General features: G+C 37.8%; 1 protein-coding gene across 2 annotated transcripts in view; it reads left to right on the plus strand.

Moving 5' to 3' along the window:
* The window catches only part of GRM5 (glutamate metabotropic receptor 5), a 1,888,276-nt gene that overhangs the window by 1,650,072 nt on the left and 223,375 nt on the right, over nt 1–14,829 (plus strand). For both annotated transcript variants that reach the window (XM_044072205.1, XM_044072206.1), the window contains exon 6: nt 8,967–9,135. In XM_044072205.1, the coding sequence (XP_043928140.1) occupies nt 8,967–9,135 (169 nt within the window). The remainder of the gene's footprint in view (nt 1–8,966; nt 9,136–14,829) is intronic.

A 14,829-nucleotide genomic window follows, 5' to 3' on the forward strand; every position in this document is an offset into this window, starting at 1 on the left:
GAGAGCTACTGGGTGGTAGTGATTCAGGCTTGAGGGTGGAGCCTTCTTTGGCAGTGGTATAATGGTTGTATTCTTGAAGCACTTGGGAACTGTGGCTTGGCAGAGAGATGTTGAATATGTCAGTGAGAACAGTAGTTGATTTGTAAGTACAGTCTCGGAGCACTGCCCCATAATATTGTCAGGACCAGCTGCGTTTCTTGGGTTTACTCGTCGCAGCACCCTTTGAACATCCGCTGGGTGAAGTCGGAGCTCTTCATCTTCTTGGTCGGTGGCAGTTCTGTTGTCATTGTATTGTTTCCCTTATTTAGTCTGCTGAAGTAGATGTTGAGCTCATTGAGAAACTCCATGTTATCATCACATTTAGAAGGTAGATATCTGACCTTCACACATGGATTGCATTCCATCAATCCCACATCCTAGTTATCACTGAAACCTGGTTAAGACATGAAATTTAAGATGAAGAAATCATTCCTTCCAGTTACACCATCATTAGGAAAGACTGCCTAGGTAAACAAGCTGGGGGCATCTTTCAAGCCACCATACAAATCCATACCTGCCTTCCAACTATTCCACAATAAAGCAATAAAGAAATGTTAATAGCCAAACTCCACCTAAACAATCAGAAATCCATAATCCCTTTAGTTGTCTGCATCCACCCTCCCCCTGAAATGCCAAGACTACTGAAAACATACTTAGCTATTTATGAACTACTTTCAACCAAAAAACTATCTTGTTCAGCGACTTTAACATAGATTGGACTTCTAACAAACCTTACTCTACTCCCCATAATATTAACCTCTATCATTTTGCTCAGCTGATCCAACAACCAACTCGATTTGACAAAATATCCAAAAAATAACATACATATTAGTCTGCATGCTCTCAAGTGACCCTGAAGACCCTGAAAATGTTAAATTAGACAACACCCTTCCAGATTATCCCAGTGGTCATCACCCCACCTAAATCAACAAAGAATACCACAAGCCTCCAACCCCTATACTTCAATTCTGTGAGAAACTTAGTTAATTAAAACAAAAAGAAAATGAAAAGACAAAATGAGACACCCAGCACAACCACATTTAGCGCTTTCATTCTTTTTAATGTAAAACTTAGAACTTCATCAGAAACAACCACTCTCCCTCCACACACACTTTATAAATAATCAAAAGAAGTCACATGATAGCAATCGACCAACCAAATACATGGCATAATCATATACAAATTAAAGTAATGTAAATATAAAATTACATTTAAACAATCCTAATACATTTACATTTATAAACTATAAACTTGTAACTCCTTGAATATGTAAACAACATTTTATGTTAATGGTCTCATTTAATCCTGGTGCCTGGTCTGCCTGAAGCCTAATCTGCCAGGCTGATTCACGGCACTCCAGTAAAATCTTAAAATCCTCTGATAAAAAAAATCATCTATCTGTTCCAAAACTGAAAAGGAAAACTTTTTGAAATCTGAGCATATCAAAGCATGCATAGCCAAGGCATTATTAGAATCTTTTTTCTTAATTGCTAAAGAATGCTCATAAATTATTTTACATAAAGTTCTAATAGTTTTCCCAGTATGAAAACTATTGCAGAAATCATAATTCGCTGTACAGACCAGACATTTACTTTGACTGGTATACCTATCTCTGGCCCATACAACCCATTTCAAGTGTTTGAACTCAACAGATGATAAATTAGTTATGAACCTACACTGTCTACAATGTCCACAATGAAAAGTGCCTAATACAGTGGAGTCATTCCACCTTTAACATTCCTTTTTAAAATGGTCTTGATGTTACTCATTTTTTTAACAGTAAAACTGGCCCATTACCAATAGCATTGACCAAATCCACATTGCCAGACAAAATTTTCCAATTTTCGATGATAATGTTTTTGATAAGCCACATCTCATTTAATATTGGCAAAGGGAAAGCTAAAAAAACATCCCACCACATGTTTAGATTCAGCCTGTACTTGAGTACTTTCACCAGACCCAATTAATAATTTTATACATAAAACAGGTCACGCTGTAGTATCTCTAAGTTTAACCACTTCTTTTTTTATCATCATTAACCAAGATTGATCACAACCTCTCTCCATAAACAAAGATCTTAATTCAATCATCTCTTTCAAAAATGTTAAACAACTAAAATGAATCAGTTGACTCTTTACCACTCTTCTCTTACTATGCATAGGATGCAAACTGGCTCTATGTAAATACTGATTGACAAAGGTGGGCTTTCTAGAAATGCTACTAATAAACATTTTAGTAGTAGAATCAAAAGTCAAATTTAAGTCCAAAAAGTTAATGGTCTTAGCAAACCCACAGATAGAAATTTTCAAAATGTTTGTGGTCTTATTTATATCACAAGCAAAGGCTTGAAAATCATCAAAATTCCCTTTCCTTAACAAAAACAAATCATCAATAAATCAGCGATATAGCAAAATGTTAACTGCACTGGCATGCTTAAGCAAAAATTTATGTTCCCACATCATCAATAGCAAACTGGCAAACACAGGAGCAAACCCTTCCCCCCACTGTCACTCCAGATGTCTGTTTGTAAAATGTTCCATTACATTAAAAAAATATATTGTCCAGCACAATCTCCATTAAAGAAACAGACTGCATTGGTCTTGCTATTGTCAAAGTCAGTAAAATAAGCCAGATATTCTTGAAGATATTCCACACCAATATCTTGGTCATTACACATGTATAACGAGGTCACATCCAAAGGTGCAAGAAAAAGAAGAACCCCAGGTACCTCAAAGTCATTTAGAATTTTCAACAAATGCCAAGAGTCTCGGCTGTATGATTTGGATGTCTGTACTACTGGATTTAAAAGATAGTCCAACCATACTGAGATGGGTTCAGTCTTACTGTAACCAGCAGACACAATATGTGTAAAAAGGGTGTTGTGTCCTATTTTCTTGTACCTTTGGAATACCAAAGAACACCACTATTTTTGGAAATGGTACCCTCAGTCTTAAATTTGATAGTCTACACCACCTTGACTAAATAGGTCAAAAAAAGATCTATCAATGCCAGAATAACTACTGTGAATGAAATCTTTTGTCACAACCTTGTAACTTCCTTCATCCTTCAATAAATCTAATATAGCAGATTCATAGTCAATTCTGTCCATGACAACCAACATCCCACCCTTATTTGCCTTTGTTATTCTTAAATCTTGGTTATTGGCTAAATCAATCAAGGACACTCTTTCACCATACTTCACATTATCAAAATATACTTTAGATTTAAGCCTGTTTCTAAAATCATTTTCACAGGTGTTGAATATTTGAAGGGTGGTATTAAGTGAAGGATTGAAGGTGCTGTGATGTCTAGGTGCAGTATTTTCCAAAATGCAACCCGAAAGATCATGCATTACAAACTGCAAATTCAGTTTTCTTTCATACAGTTTGAAATCAATTATCAGTTGTGTGACATTCACAGTAATGGCTGGAATAAAAGAAAAACCTTTCCCCAGCCAGCTAGGACATTGCAGACAAATTCAACAAACACTTCATATCCAGTACTCTACTTAACTCAAACAATAATAATCTATACTCAGCCAGTCTAACCCCATCCCCCAGACCATACCACCAAGCCCCAACTTGGCCATCCAGACAAATACCATCAAAAATACATTAAAAAACTGAAACTCCAACATTAACTTATGACAACTTTCCATCCGAATACCTCACTATAGCTCCTGACACCATTTTCTATACTGTATCTATCCTAAATAATAGATTCATTACAGAAATCTACATCCCAGCCCTATGGAAAGCTTCCTTTGTAATCCAATTGCACAAAGGTGGCACATCCACCAAGCTGTCAAATTATTTTGCTATATGTAATCCTTCCTCTCTCCCTACTCCAAAATACTTGAAAAATGCATACTTCAGCAACTCCCACCCTTTCTCCTTTATAATCATTAACTGTCTCCTACCCAGATTGGATTTTGACCCCACCCTATCATTGAAACTGTCCTACTACTTGTCTTAGATGCCACTAATCAAACTAAAAACTCAAGTAATTCTGTCTCCACTATTTTCCTGAGCTTGGCAAAAGTGTTTGTCTCAGTCTCACATCAACTACTGCTCCAAAGACTAAATCGTGTAGGTATCATAGCTCCCTCTACTAGCTTGCTAACCAGCTACCTAAACAATCACTCCCAGTCTGTAAAATGGAATGACTCCCACTCCTCTTTCTTTCTAGTCACTACTGGAGTCTCCAAGGCTCCATACTTGGGGCAGTACATTTCAATATATTCATTAATGTTGTGCACAAGGACTCAAAACTCACCAGCATAATACAATATGCTGATGACTCAGCTTTAGTTTGCTTAGCCCCAAGCCTTCTCACCTTAGAAACGATCACACAGGAAGCTTACACCTCTACAAAAAACTGACTAAATTAACTTGGAATGCTTTTAAACCCCCACAAAAATAAATCTAATACTATTCCTTCCCAAAACATAAACCAAAACAGCACAGACCTTAATATTATCTCCTCAAACAACACAGAAATTGAAAATGTCACCAACACAAAATTACTAGGAATTATCATTGATATCATGTTAAAAGTCAATCTGCACATTGAAACTGTAGTAAAAACACTGCAAGCTATCTCTCTTTATAGCGCAAAGCACCTGCTGAGTGATCATAGTAAAAAATATCTGCCACCCCCCTTCTCTGTCCTACACTTCTATATGCCTCAACAATATTCAGAAATGTAAATTCTTCCACCAAACATGAACTAGAAAGCACCTACAACAAAATTAGCAAATTCCCCAGCAGCATCCCAAACCACTCCGATCACTGCACAGTGCTCAATACCGTCAATTGGCCTAAACTTTCTCAACACATTACCCTCTCCCAGGTACTCACAGTGCACAAAATACTTCACCATCTACTTAAAACACTATTCCTGTCAAATCTAATTAAATGGCATGTACCAAAAATAACCCTAAAATCTTCCAAACTTAAACTAACGCTCGCTAATAAATCTAATAATTATTTTGATCACTCATTATTCCCTGCCAACATCTCCAAAGCATGGAACAAACTTCCAAACCACATCAGGCTTTTAAATAACCTGTAAGAATTCAATTCTGCCCTAAAATATCACCTGGCAGCTAATAAATTATTTGATTGGACTGTACAACACCTATAGTTTGCAGTATGCACTTCTAACTCAGTCCAATATGAATACTATACAAGTGTATTAATATATTATTTTTATTTTACTCACACTATTTTGAAAACATGTGTTTCCTTACGCTGATATGCTTTGTAAATAATGTTTTTATTGCTTGCATTGAAATATTTTGCAATTAATGTTTGTTGACTGATTTTCTTTTGAATTGTCAAAAATATATTTCCATCCTTGTTGTGGAGCTTTTTCCCCAGACACACTTCCATAGTAAACAAAAAACAAATAAAGTAAAAAGTGTGGGGTCTATGGCATAGCTGAGGGTATTAGCAGTGCAGATGTTTCTCACCTGGTGGTAGGCAACAACTGATTTTCAAGAACATTCAGAATCTTGCTCTGTCCCTCCTAGTCCCTCTTAAACCTATCAATTTGATGACAGACATTGGTGGAGTCTACTTAATAAATACATGATAAAAAAATGACAATAATTAGTGCTATAGACATTTTTACTTCAGAAAATGTTTGTTAATCACATCCATTTATTCTATTAGTCTTTCAACTGAATACTACTAATATTTTTTAAATTGTCACTGACTGGCCATAATTATTTGTATATTTGGCCATAATTCTAGAGGACATATTTGTGTGTGTGTGTGTGTGTGTGTGTGTGTGTGTGTGTGTGTGTGTGTGTGTGTGTGTGTGTGTGTGTGTGTGTGTGTGTGTGTGTGTGTGTGTGTGTCTGTGTGTATGCATGAGGCTGAATCCAGCATAGAACCTTTGGGAATTCTGTAGAGCTGTGTCATTGACTGCTTCCGGTAGGAGTTTTTATTTCTCATTTATGACCTGCTGTTCTGCCCTCCTTCTCCAGGAGATTTCTTTTAATTTACGACATACTGTTTGATTCTTCCTCTGTCCACTGTTTGGCTCTCCCCTCTCCTGCATTCACCCTTTTCATCCATTTACATAGGAGATGACACTCCTGTCTGGGGACCATGGCACACCCATCCATGCCTGCCAGCGGCTCAGATGAACGACCACCAAATAAAATCAAGTCACCTGTGACATAGTTGGGGCTTTATCCCTTTACACCATGGCGGACAGTAACATAGTTCTTGGAAAATAGAAAAATGATTTTATATGGGAGAGCTATGCTGTTCGTTATTAGTAATTGTTTTACTAAGTACGTGATATGAATGACCCTCACCCTACTCCTTGAGTGGGATTTCTTAAGCCATTAGTTGCACACTTTCTCTCTCAGGGGACGTTGTTTAACCTGGTGAGTGTTATAGAATCACACCTGAAAAAGACATTTGCTAGTAGTGGATGTTATATACTTAGGATATGCAAAAATTAAAAATAAAATAGTGAATGTAGGCATAAATACACTTAGAATAGTAGAAAAGAAGAGAATTGTTATTGTTAGGATAGTAAGTATGGCACTATCTTTCTGGCCTTTTCCTTATCTCGTCAAGCCCCATGATACCACGCCACACCATACAAGACTACTGACCCAGCCGTCTTAGACTAGACCTTATAATATATGTATGAATGCAGAGTTTCATCATGACAGGTAAGGTGCCATTCTGTGAAGTTATACATTCCTGCACTTGATGACCAGTCTACCATAAACAGGTGAGTACAGGCCCAAACTGATGACCAGGGTGTCCTGTTGCCCCTTCTTACTGTACCATAAAGTAATATTTTAAGTTATTTTGCAAGGGGGCTATAGTCCTGCATTCTTTGAAATGGGGTGGGGGTTCCACCTCCATACCATTGATTTCCAAATATACTGTCTCCAAGCTAGTACCAATTCATAAACAAAATGGAAACTTAGTGCAGACTTGGAGTTTATGCATTTTAGAAGCTGGGGGTGTCAAGGCAGTGTTCCCATATCAGAAGTGCAGTGAGACATAACCTCCCTGAAAAAAAACTTACAAGTAAGATATGATCAAGTTAAACAAATATAAACAGTCTGTTCGACCTCACTAAGGTCATATTTGGTTGGCCACTGTATAGTTAACTTCAATAAGCTGACCTGTTTTGGAGATGTGTGCTCTATGCTAACATAGAACTGTGTGAAGAAACTCTGATAAGTTGTGCAAACTCAGGAATGCCAAATGCTAAGAGCAGTTAAAAGTATTTAAAATGTAAACACAGTTCCAAGGAAATCATTATGCAAAGCCCTTATTCTTGATTTAGGTAAATGCTTGAAATATTTATAGAATTCTGCCAGAGAATTTGAACATGCTGAAACTAGATATGTACAATGTGTACAAATTAGTGCAACTGCCATATTTGGTTACCTGTAAATTATTGCTCCTTTGTTTATATAGTACAGCAATAATATAAATCAAGACATGTTTTGCAATATCATTTTACTAAAATGTTGTCCCTCCCTTTTAAAGAAACATGCCATCCTACATGACAGTAGCTTAATTCTGCATTGGTTACTGAAATGAAGGAGCTCAGGTTGCAGACTCTAACATGCAAAACACGGCTAAGATTAATGTAAAGAAAGATCCAGTCTTATAGTCAACTGTTTATTCTTCTTCTTTTGAACTTGATAGCATGTAGCAGCAGAAAAGATTGTCATGAATAAACATTAGCTAAATGTCTTATGCCAGAGTAATAAAGTATCATGTGAAATGTGTGCAGGGAACAAGACTGTATACAGAAGAGCACATGAACCAGAAGAGACCATGCATACCATGTCACGACAGCAGAAACATCTGTCTTTCAGTCATGTGGAATGCTGTACATAGTGTAGAGACACTGAAAAATGGTATAAACATTTACATAATACATCAACAATGCAACTGTATAATGTCTACAGACAACTAGTAGAAGAGGTTGCAAAATCTGTACAATGCACCAGCTGTAAAATAAAATGCAGTGCTATTGGATAGTATAGACTGCGATAACTCTCTGTAAGAATCTGAGATGTAAAGTCGGTTTCTTATGTAAAGGAGACACAGAATGCAGGTGACAGTGCAGGCATGATATGGTACCAGGTGTGGCACTGAGTATGTGGGAGACAAAACCAGTTGTGCACATTTGCCAATTCACAAGTGACACACACACACACACACACACACACACACACACACACACACACACACACACACACACACACACCTGGAGGAAGGTGAATTGTTTTTCTGCTGAATGTAATGCAAACAGCAAAGTGCCAGAGAAGCAAATGAAGCAGCTGTGAAATGCAAGTAAAACCACTGCATGCAATAAAAATAACTGGATGCATTAATTATTAACCTGTATGCATTATATACAACACTCATGGCATGGTGCTTGGCATTGTTACCTATACACCCAAGATTAAATGTGGGCACATCTCTGGTGATCTTCATCTTCCTTTGCCACATCCTTCCTTAATGGCATTTGATGATGTACCCCCTGTTTCCCATATATTGCCATACAGGATTTGGAAATATCTGCAAATGTATTGTGCCAGAAGATGCCATATCCACAATGTCAAATATAAAACATCATGCATTGCATTCCTCTTTCTTATATCAGGGCCACATGCTACACTACTTCACATTCAGTGAAAAATATTTTGCACAGTAAGTGGAAAGCATTGCAGATCCTGTCTCTGAATCCGGCTCTATGGTGAATGAGTTAACTTTCATTTACTATGCTTCTTTATATGGATTTTCTTTCTGCAGTTGTCTGTTCTTTGCATATTTTGTATGGTAATTGCCCAGACATAGACATCTGTGGTAAATGCTATGCTTCTGATGTTTTTGTCAGTTTCATTATCATGATCTCCTTTTCCTTTCTTTAAGGTATGAGATCATGAATTTTAAGAAGATGGGAAAAGATTTCTTTGATTACATAAATGCAGGAAGTTGGGATAATGGAGAATTGAAAATTGATGATGATGAAATCTGGCCAGGCAAAAATTCTATCATCAAGTCTGTCTGTAGTGATCCATGCGATAAAGGGCAGATAAAAGTAAGTAGATTTTGCAGCATGTTGAATTTCCATGCAATTATATAGTTGTTATAAGACATTTATTATTCTCAGAGTCTAGTTTGCATTAAGTTTAATCTGCAGTTCAGTAATTTGTTGAATATACAGTGAGTGGCCAACAAACAGTTTATTTTTTCAGTGATTGTGCTGTTTTGTAGAAGTGTTGCAATATGTTCTAGAGATGCTTGTCACTCTGATGTATTTTTTCTTAAGTGGGTAACAAATCATACATTATGTAATTTATGCTTAAGCAAATATGCATGTAATTATTCAAATCAGATTAAACTTGCTCTGATATTCTATATTACTTACTTGTCAGTGTTTTAACTGCTTTCATCACTTCAAAAAGCAAAGGCAAACCCCCTAAACAGATTGATTCTTAAGAGGTCATACAAAATTTTCTGTGATACAAGAGAACAGAGTGACAGACAGACTGTAAGTTTTTATGTAGAGAGTAAACTTAAGGTACAACAAGCTATGAAATGTAATCTCACTCTGTGTTCTCGTTTCAGATCTCATAGTATGAGCTAGAATTTTTCATATTAATGCATAAATATATTTAGCTGGTCACCAACTGATAATCCCTGTGTGTAAGACATATGCATAAAATTTAAAACTTACAGAACTTTAAAAGGTTATATATTCATGAAACTGGATGAATCATTTGAACATAACAGTGTCGCTAGACAACAAAAGAGGACAACTACATCCAGAATAATATATCTTTGTTTGCTACCATAGCAAAATTACCTATTTATGTATGAGGATATACTTTCAAGGATAAGGTCTTTCAATTTTATATTTAGGCCGTATGCAATAAACAAATAACATTTGTGCATTTGACACTGTGTCTGGGGACATACTTATTAGTAGGTGCATGAGAGTGTTGGGGGACTGGTACTGTCATCCTAAGAGCCTTTCTTCAATTTATCTATATGTGACATCATGAATGCAATGAAAGGTAAACAGAAACTGAATACATTTGAAATTGTGTACATTAGAATGGCACTCGTTTTATAATATAAGGAATTCATTCACATATTCTGTGATGCATTGTTATTAAGTAGAGTTGCTCATGACAAAGCAATCACTTTGTATTTTGTTTGCTATAAAACTTTAAATATCTTCTTCATTATCAGATATAAGCTAACCACAGTTATTTTGTGCATATAGTATGTAATATGAAAGAGTTTAAGAGGAACAGAACCTTTAAATTGTCTTTTTATCATTTAAATTAAACTGACCACAGTCCTTTTCTGCATATAAGTTTTAATGTAACAGCAATTTATGAGGAACAGAGAGAACATATCTGACTGTTTTGTATACATTTTAACTTAGCAGGATGGCACCACCAGGGGTGCCTGGTGGATAGTACTTGATGGGCCTGGGTAGAAGAAAATAGAACCGCTAGGCACTCTCAGAATTTAGACTAGGTAGAATATCAGAAAGCCAATGGCTATATCAGCAGGGTTAGGGGAAAGGGGAAATTAGGATTTGGGACTGAGTCCCTTTATGATAGTTAACTTAATCAACCTTCAGTTGGGAGGGCTATTCAAGGCTTATCTGCAACCAACATGTCAAAACTTAGTGAAAAATCTGTGGAAATTAATAGAGTTCCAGTGTTTGTAGTTGCTGAGGAGTCTGGAGTGCTTTTATTTTGGTGTGTGTGTGGGGGTTCACCAAGTCTGGAGTAAGTAGCTTCAAGGTGGGTAGTCTTTACATATGTGCTATACGTTTCTCAGTAGAAGTCCTGGTTACTGTAACTTTTAACACATGTACTTCTAGAAAGAAAAATGAAAGGTGATATTGCTTTACTCATCAGTGTGTTGATCTGGATATTCCATGAAGAGATGTTACTGTTTTTTTAATTAATGTACTGATGGGTTGTATAAGTTAATATTCACCAGGGATTCTTTTTTATTTTTTAAGACAATTATTTTGCCCTAATGGTACTAGGGGTACATCTGTGCTGTTATTTCTTTGTGTCTATGACTCATAACTACCCTGAGTAGAGCAGTGCTCACTGAAATGTTATACTTAATTAACCTGACTGTTAAAATCAGTTTAAATGCACACAATAAGAAAGCCAGCAGCACACACCAGAAGGAAATAATGTGTATCGGACTGCATGCTAATTTAAACGTTTCTGAGTTCATCACTATTACCACATATCAAAATAAAGACTTGTGAGACAAAAAATGAATATTAATTTTACCCGAGTATGTTTCTTCATTACCACTTACCAGGGTGAGCCCTGGTGAAAGAGTCTTGTTTCAATCTTATTTAAACTTTTATTCCATTTTCTTCACCAGTATGAGACGAGACCTGTTGGAAAGGCATCATAGGATCATAGGAGGTTACTAGGCTAACAGTCCAAGGACCCTTATAAGCCTAGCCAAGTTCAACCTCTGCTCCCAAGGGTGTCTGGTTCAAGCAGACACTAAAATCAGCACTTACTGCCCCTGTCCAAGAATGACACAAGTGGAACCCCTGGGGTGAATTTCTGGTTACCCATCCAATTGTCCGATTTGTGCTTGAATAGGACCAATGAGGGGCTTTGTTTAACATGAATAGGAAGCTTGTTCCAAAGATGGTGCAAGCTTTGTGCAAGTTCTGTTGATGTCACATACCAGGTTAAGGTCCTTTGAGCAAGTGACGTTTGTGCCATTTGACTTATGAATGTGCAGCATTTCCATCAAACCTGGGTCAGAGATTGATCTATATGTAAGACACAGGTCACCTCTTTATAGCCTGTATGACACAGTGTAAAGTGACAATAGCTTCAGTCTGTCCGCATAAGACTGATCTTGAAGACCCTGAATTTTCTTTGTAAGGAACCTTTGTGGTCTCTCAAATTGCTGCAGGTGTTTGGAAAGGAACATACCAAAGGGAGCTTTGTACTCTATTACTGGCCTGATGAGGGAAGATCATAAGGGTGGGTTATAACTTCTTTTTTTTCTGGAGAAAATGCCCTTACTTATGAGATGAGCAATGTAAAATGCCCTTCTTACCACTGTGGAGACATGGTGATTGAAGTTAAGGTTGCTGTCAACCTGTGTGCCCAGATCTTTCACCACTGATTGCATGCTTAGGGTATTGCTATTGATATGGTAGTTTACAGGAACATCACCCTTGCTGAAGGGGAAGATAATATTTTTACACTAGGTTTAAGACCATGACTTTGGCACCAGTCATTAGTCTGCGTAAGACCTTCTTGCAGAATGTTGACAAAATTATTGCTCCCAGTTTACAGTCATCAGCAAACTTTGTCAACCACAGTCTTTTAGTTTTAGCCTGCACTTCAGAGAAGTAGATTCCAAACAGTAGGGGTCCCAGAACTGATCTCTGTGGAACACCACTGGTTACAAGTCTGCTAGAGGAGGCGGAGCCCCCTATTTTGACCATATGAGTTCTGTCAGTGCACCAGTTTGCAACCCACCTGACAATATACGGGTTGATTCTCAGTTGGGTGAGTTTATCAATGATGCCTGAGTGGAGGATTGTCAAAGGCTTTGGCTAAGTCTAGGTATGTCATATTCACAGATTTGCACTCATCTAGGGCTTTGGTGACTGTCTCAAAGAAGTTCACTAATTTTAACAGGCATGATCTCCTATTGACAAAGCCAAACTGGGTGGGGTCGAGCATTTGGAGATTTCCTTTATCTTTGTTAATAAGGTCCATGATGATTTGTTCCATGGCCTTGCAGATAAAGCTGGTCAGGCTAATGAGTCTATAGTTCCTGGGGTCCATGGATGCACCCCTTTGTGCAAAGGGATGACGGTAGCTGTTTCCATTCCACTGAGATGAAGTGAGTGCTTAGGCTGTGATTGAAAAGCATGGTCAATGGAGATGCTATTTCCTGTTTTCACCCATGTAGAACACAGCCCAGGATGTTGTCTGGTCCCATAGAGGCTGTGTTTTTGACCTTGGAGAGGGCATTTAAGACCTGCTCATCAGAGATACTAAGCGGGGGACAAGTGTTTGGGATTTTTTGGGGTATATGTAGTTGAGACAGGGGAGTGAAGTTTTCACTGAACCTGTCAGCCAGCAGGCTTGCTATATCCACAGATTCTATAAATGTAGTACCATTAAGTATGAGTTCAGCACAAATCTGGGCCTTACCTTTGAAGTTACGGCTGTAAATGAAGACTGCCTTGTGGTTATCTTAAGTTAGGGAAGATAATATGGGTTTTTAGTTAGCTTTGGAGGACTTCATTAGGAGTCTTGTTTGTTTGTTTAAGTTGAGAAGGGAGTGTTTCCAGTTTTGAGACCGTTCCTTCATGCTGCTAGGAAGCAGTTTCTTTCTCCCATTATATAACCTATTAATGGCAATTATCCATCAGGTAGGTCTGTTTTTCCTTGATGATTTTGCTTGGGTTCTATCAGGTGTGGCAGATAGTACAATTGTACGGGTGTTTGTATAAAGCATTGGTGTATAACTCAGCATAGGTAATTGTTCCATCAGTGGGAGGAGGGGTTATAAAGCTATTTATGCCATCACATAAAAGGTTGTAATTCAGCTTGGAGAAGTTTTTAGTTTATTTGTTGCTAAGGGGGGTCTTATGTTATAGTTACTTCTAGCAAGACTGACTTGTGGTCAAATCTTACCAGGGATGGCCACACACTGGGGGTGGTGCAGCAGTGTTCCATGTTGGTGAGAACCAGGTCCAGGATATTTGAGTCCGTTGTGGGTGTGTCAATGGCATTTGAGTTAACAAAGTCCAGGAACCTTTGGGCAAGTAAGTTAGAACATGTATAATTTACCCAGTCTATGGACAGGTAGTTAAAGTCACCCAAAACCCAAGTGTTTGGTTGTATTTTGATTGACATAAGTAGATCCAAGTAGGCTGAGTGGATGTCCTGATTCATGGAGGGGGTCCTGAAGCTGGCAATGACCAGGAGAGGAGTCTTACCTACAGTCAATGCACCTGAAGTAATTCAAGGGACTCAAGCTGTTTAACCAGTCTAGAGGTGTATTTATCTTTAATGAATATTGATACACCACCTCCTTTAGTTCTCATGCCTTCAGTTTGTGGTCTGAATGTTTGGAAGGAAAAGTAACCTGATATAGCTGAGGTGCTGTCCTCAGTCTTAAACCAGGTCTCAGTGACTGCACAATTGTCAGCAACTTCCAAGGCAAGGACTGCTTACAGTGAGTACAGTTTCTGGTTTTGACTCCTAGCATTTAGCAGTATAACCTTGAGGTTGTTTTTAGAGGGTATTTTTACGTTGAGAATTTTGTTCTAGTGACATTAGCTAAAAAAAGGCACTACAGAGATGGCAAGACCCTTAGCCAGTAACCGAAATCCCAGTGGTGACAGATGAAGACCATCTCTGGAAATGCATTTTTTGTTTGTATTGAGGTATCATCCTAGGCAAAGGTAAACATGCTGCTTAAGGCTAGGGACATATCTGCCTAAGGCACATAATCAGATAGCTCAGTCATGGCTCCCTTCATATAGTCCAGTGAGGTACATCTCAAGTTGTTCTCACCAACATGGACTATGACAGAGTCATAACAGTTCCTGTTGTGGAGAGACTTGAATGTGTGTGTGATGTGGTGGATACTGGTACCTGACAGACAGCTGACTGTGGCCTTTTCCTTATCCAGCCTGGTAAGAGGGACATCTGTGTGCCTCACAACTGAGTTGCCTATGACTAAGATGTTTGTTGTT

The sequence above is a fragment of the Protopterus annectens genome, chromosome 5.part0 (assembly GCF_019279795.1).
Source record: "Protopterus annectens isolate FY-2018-M chromosome 5.part0, PAN1.0, whole genome shotgun sequence".
NCBI lineage: Eukaryota > Metazoa > Chordata > Ceratodontiformes > Protopteridae > Protopterus > Protopterus annectens.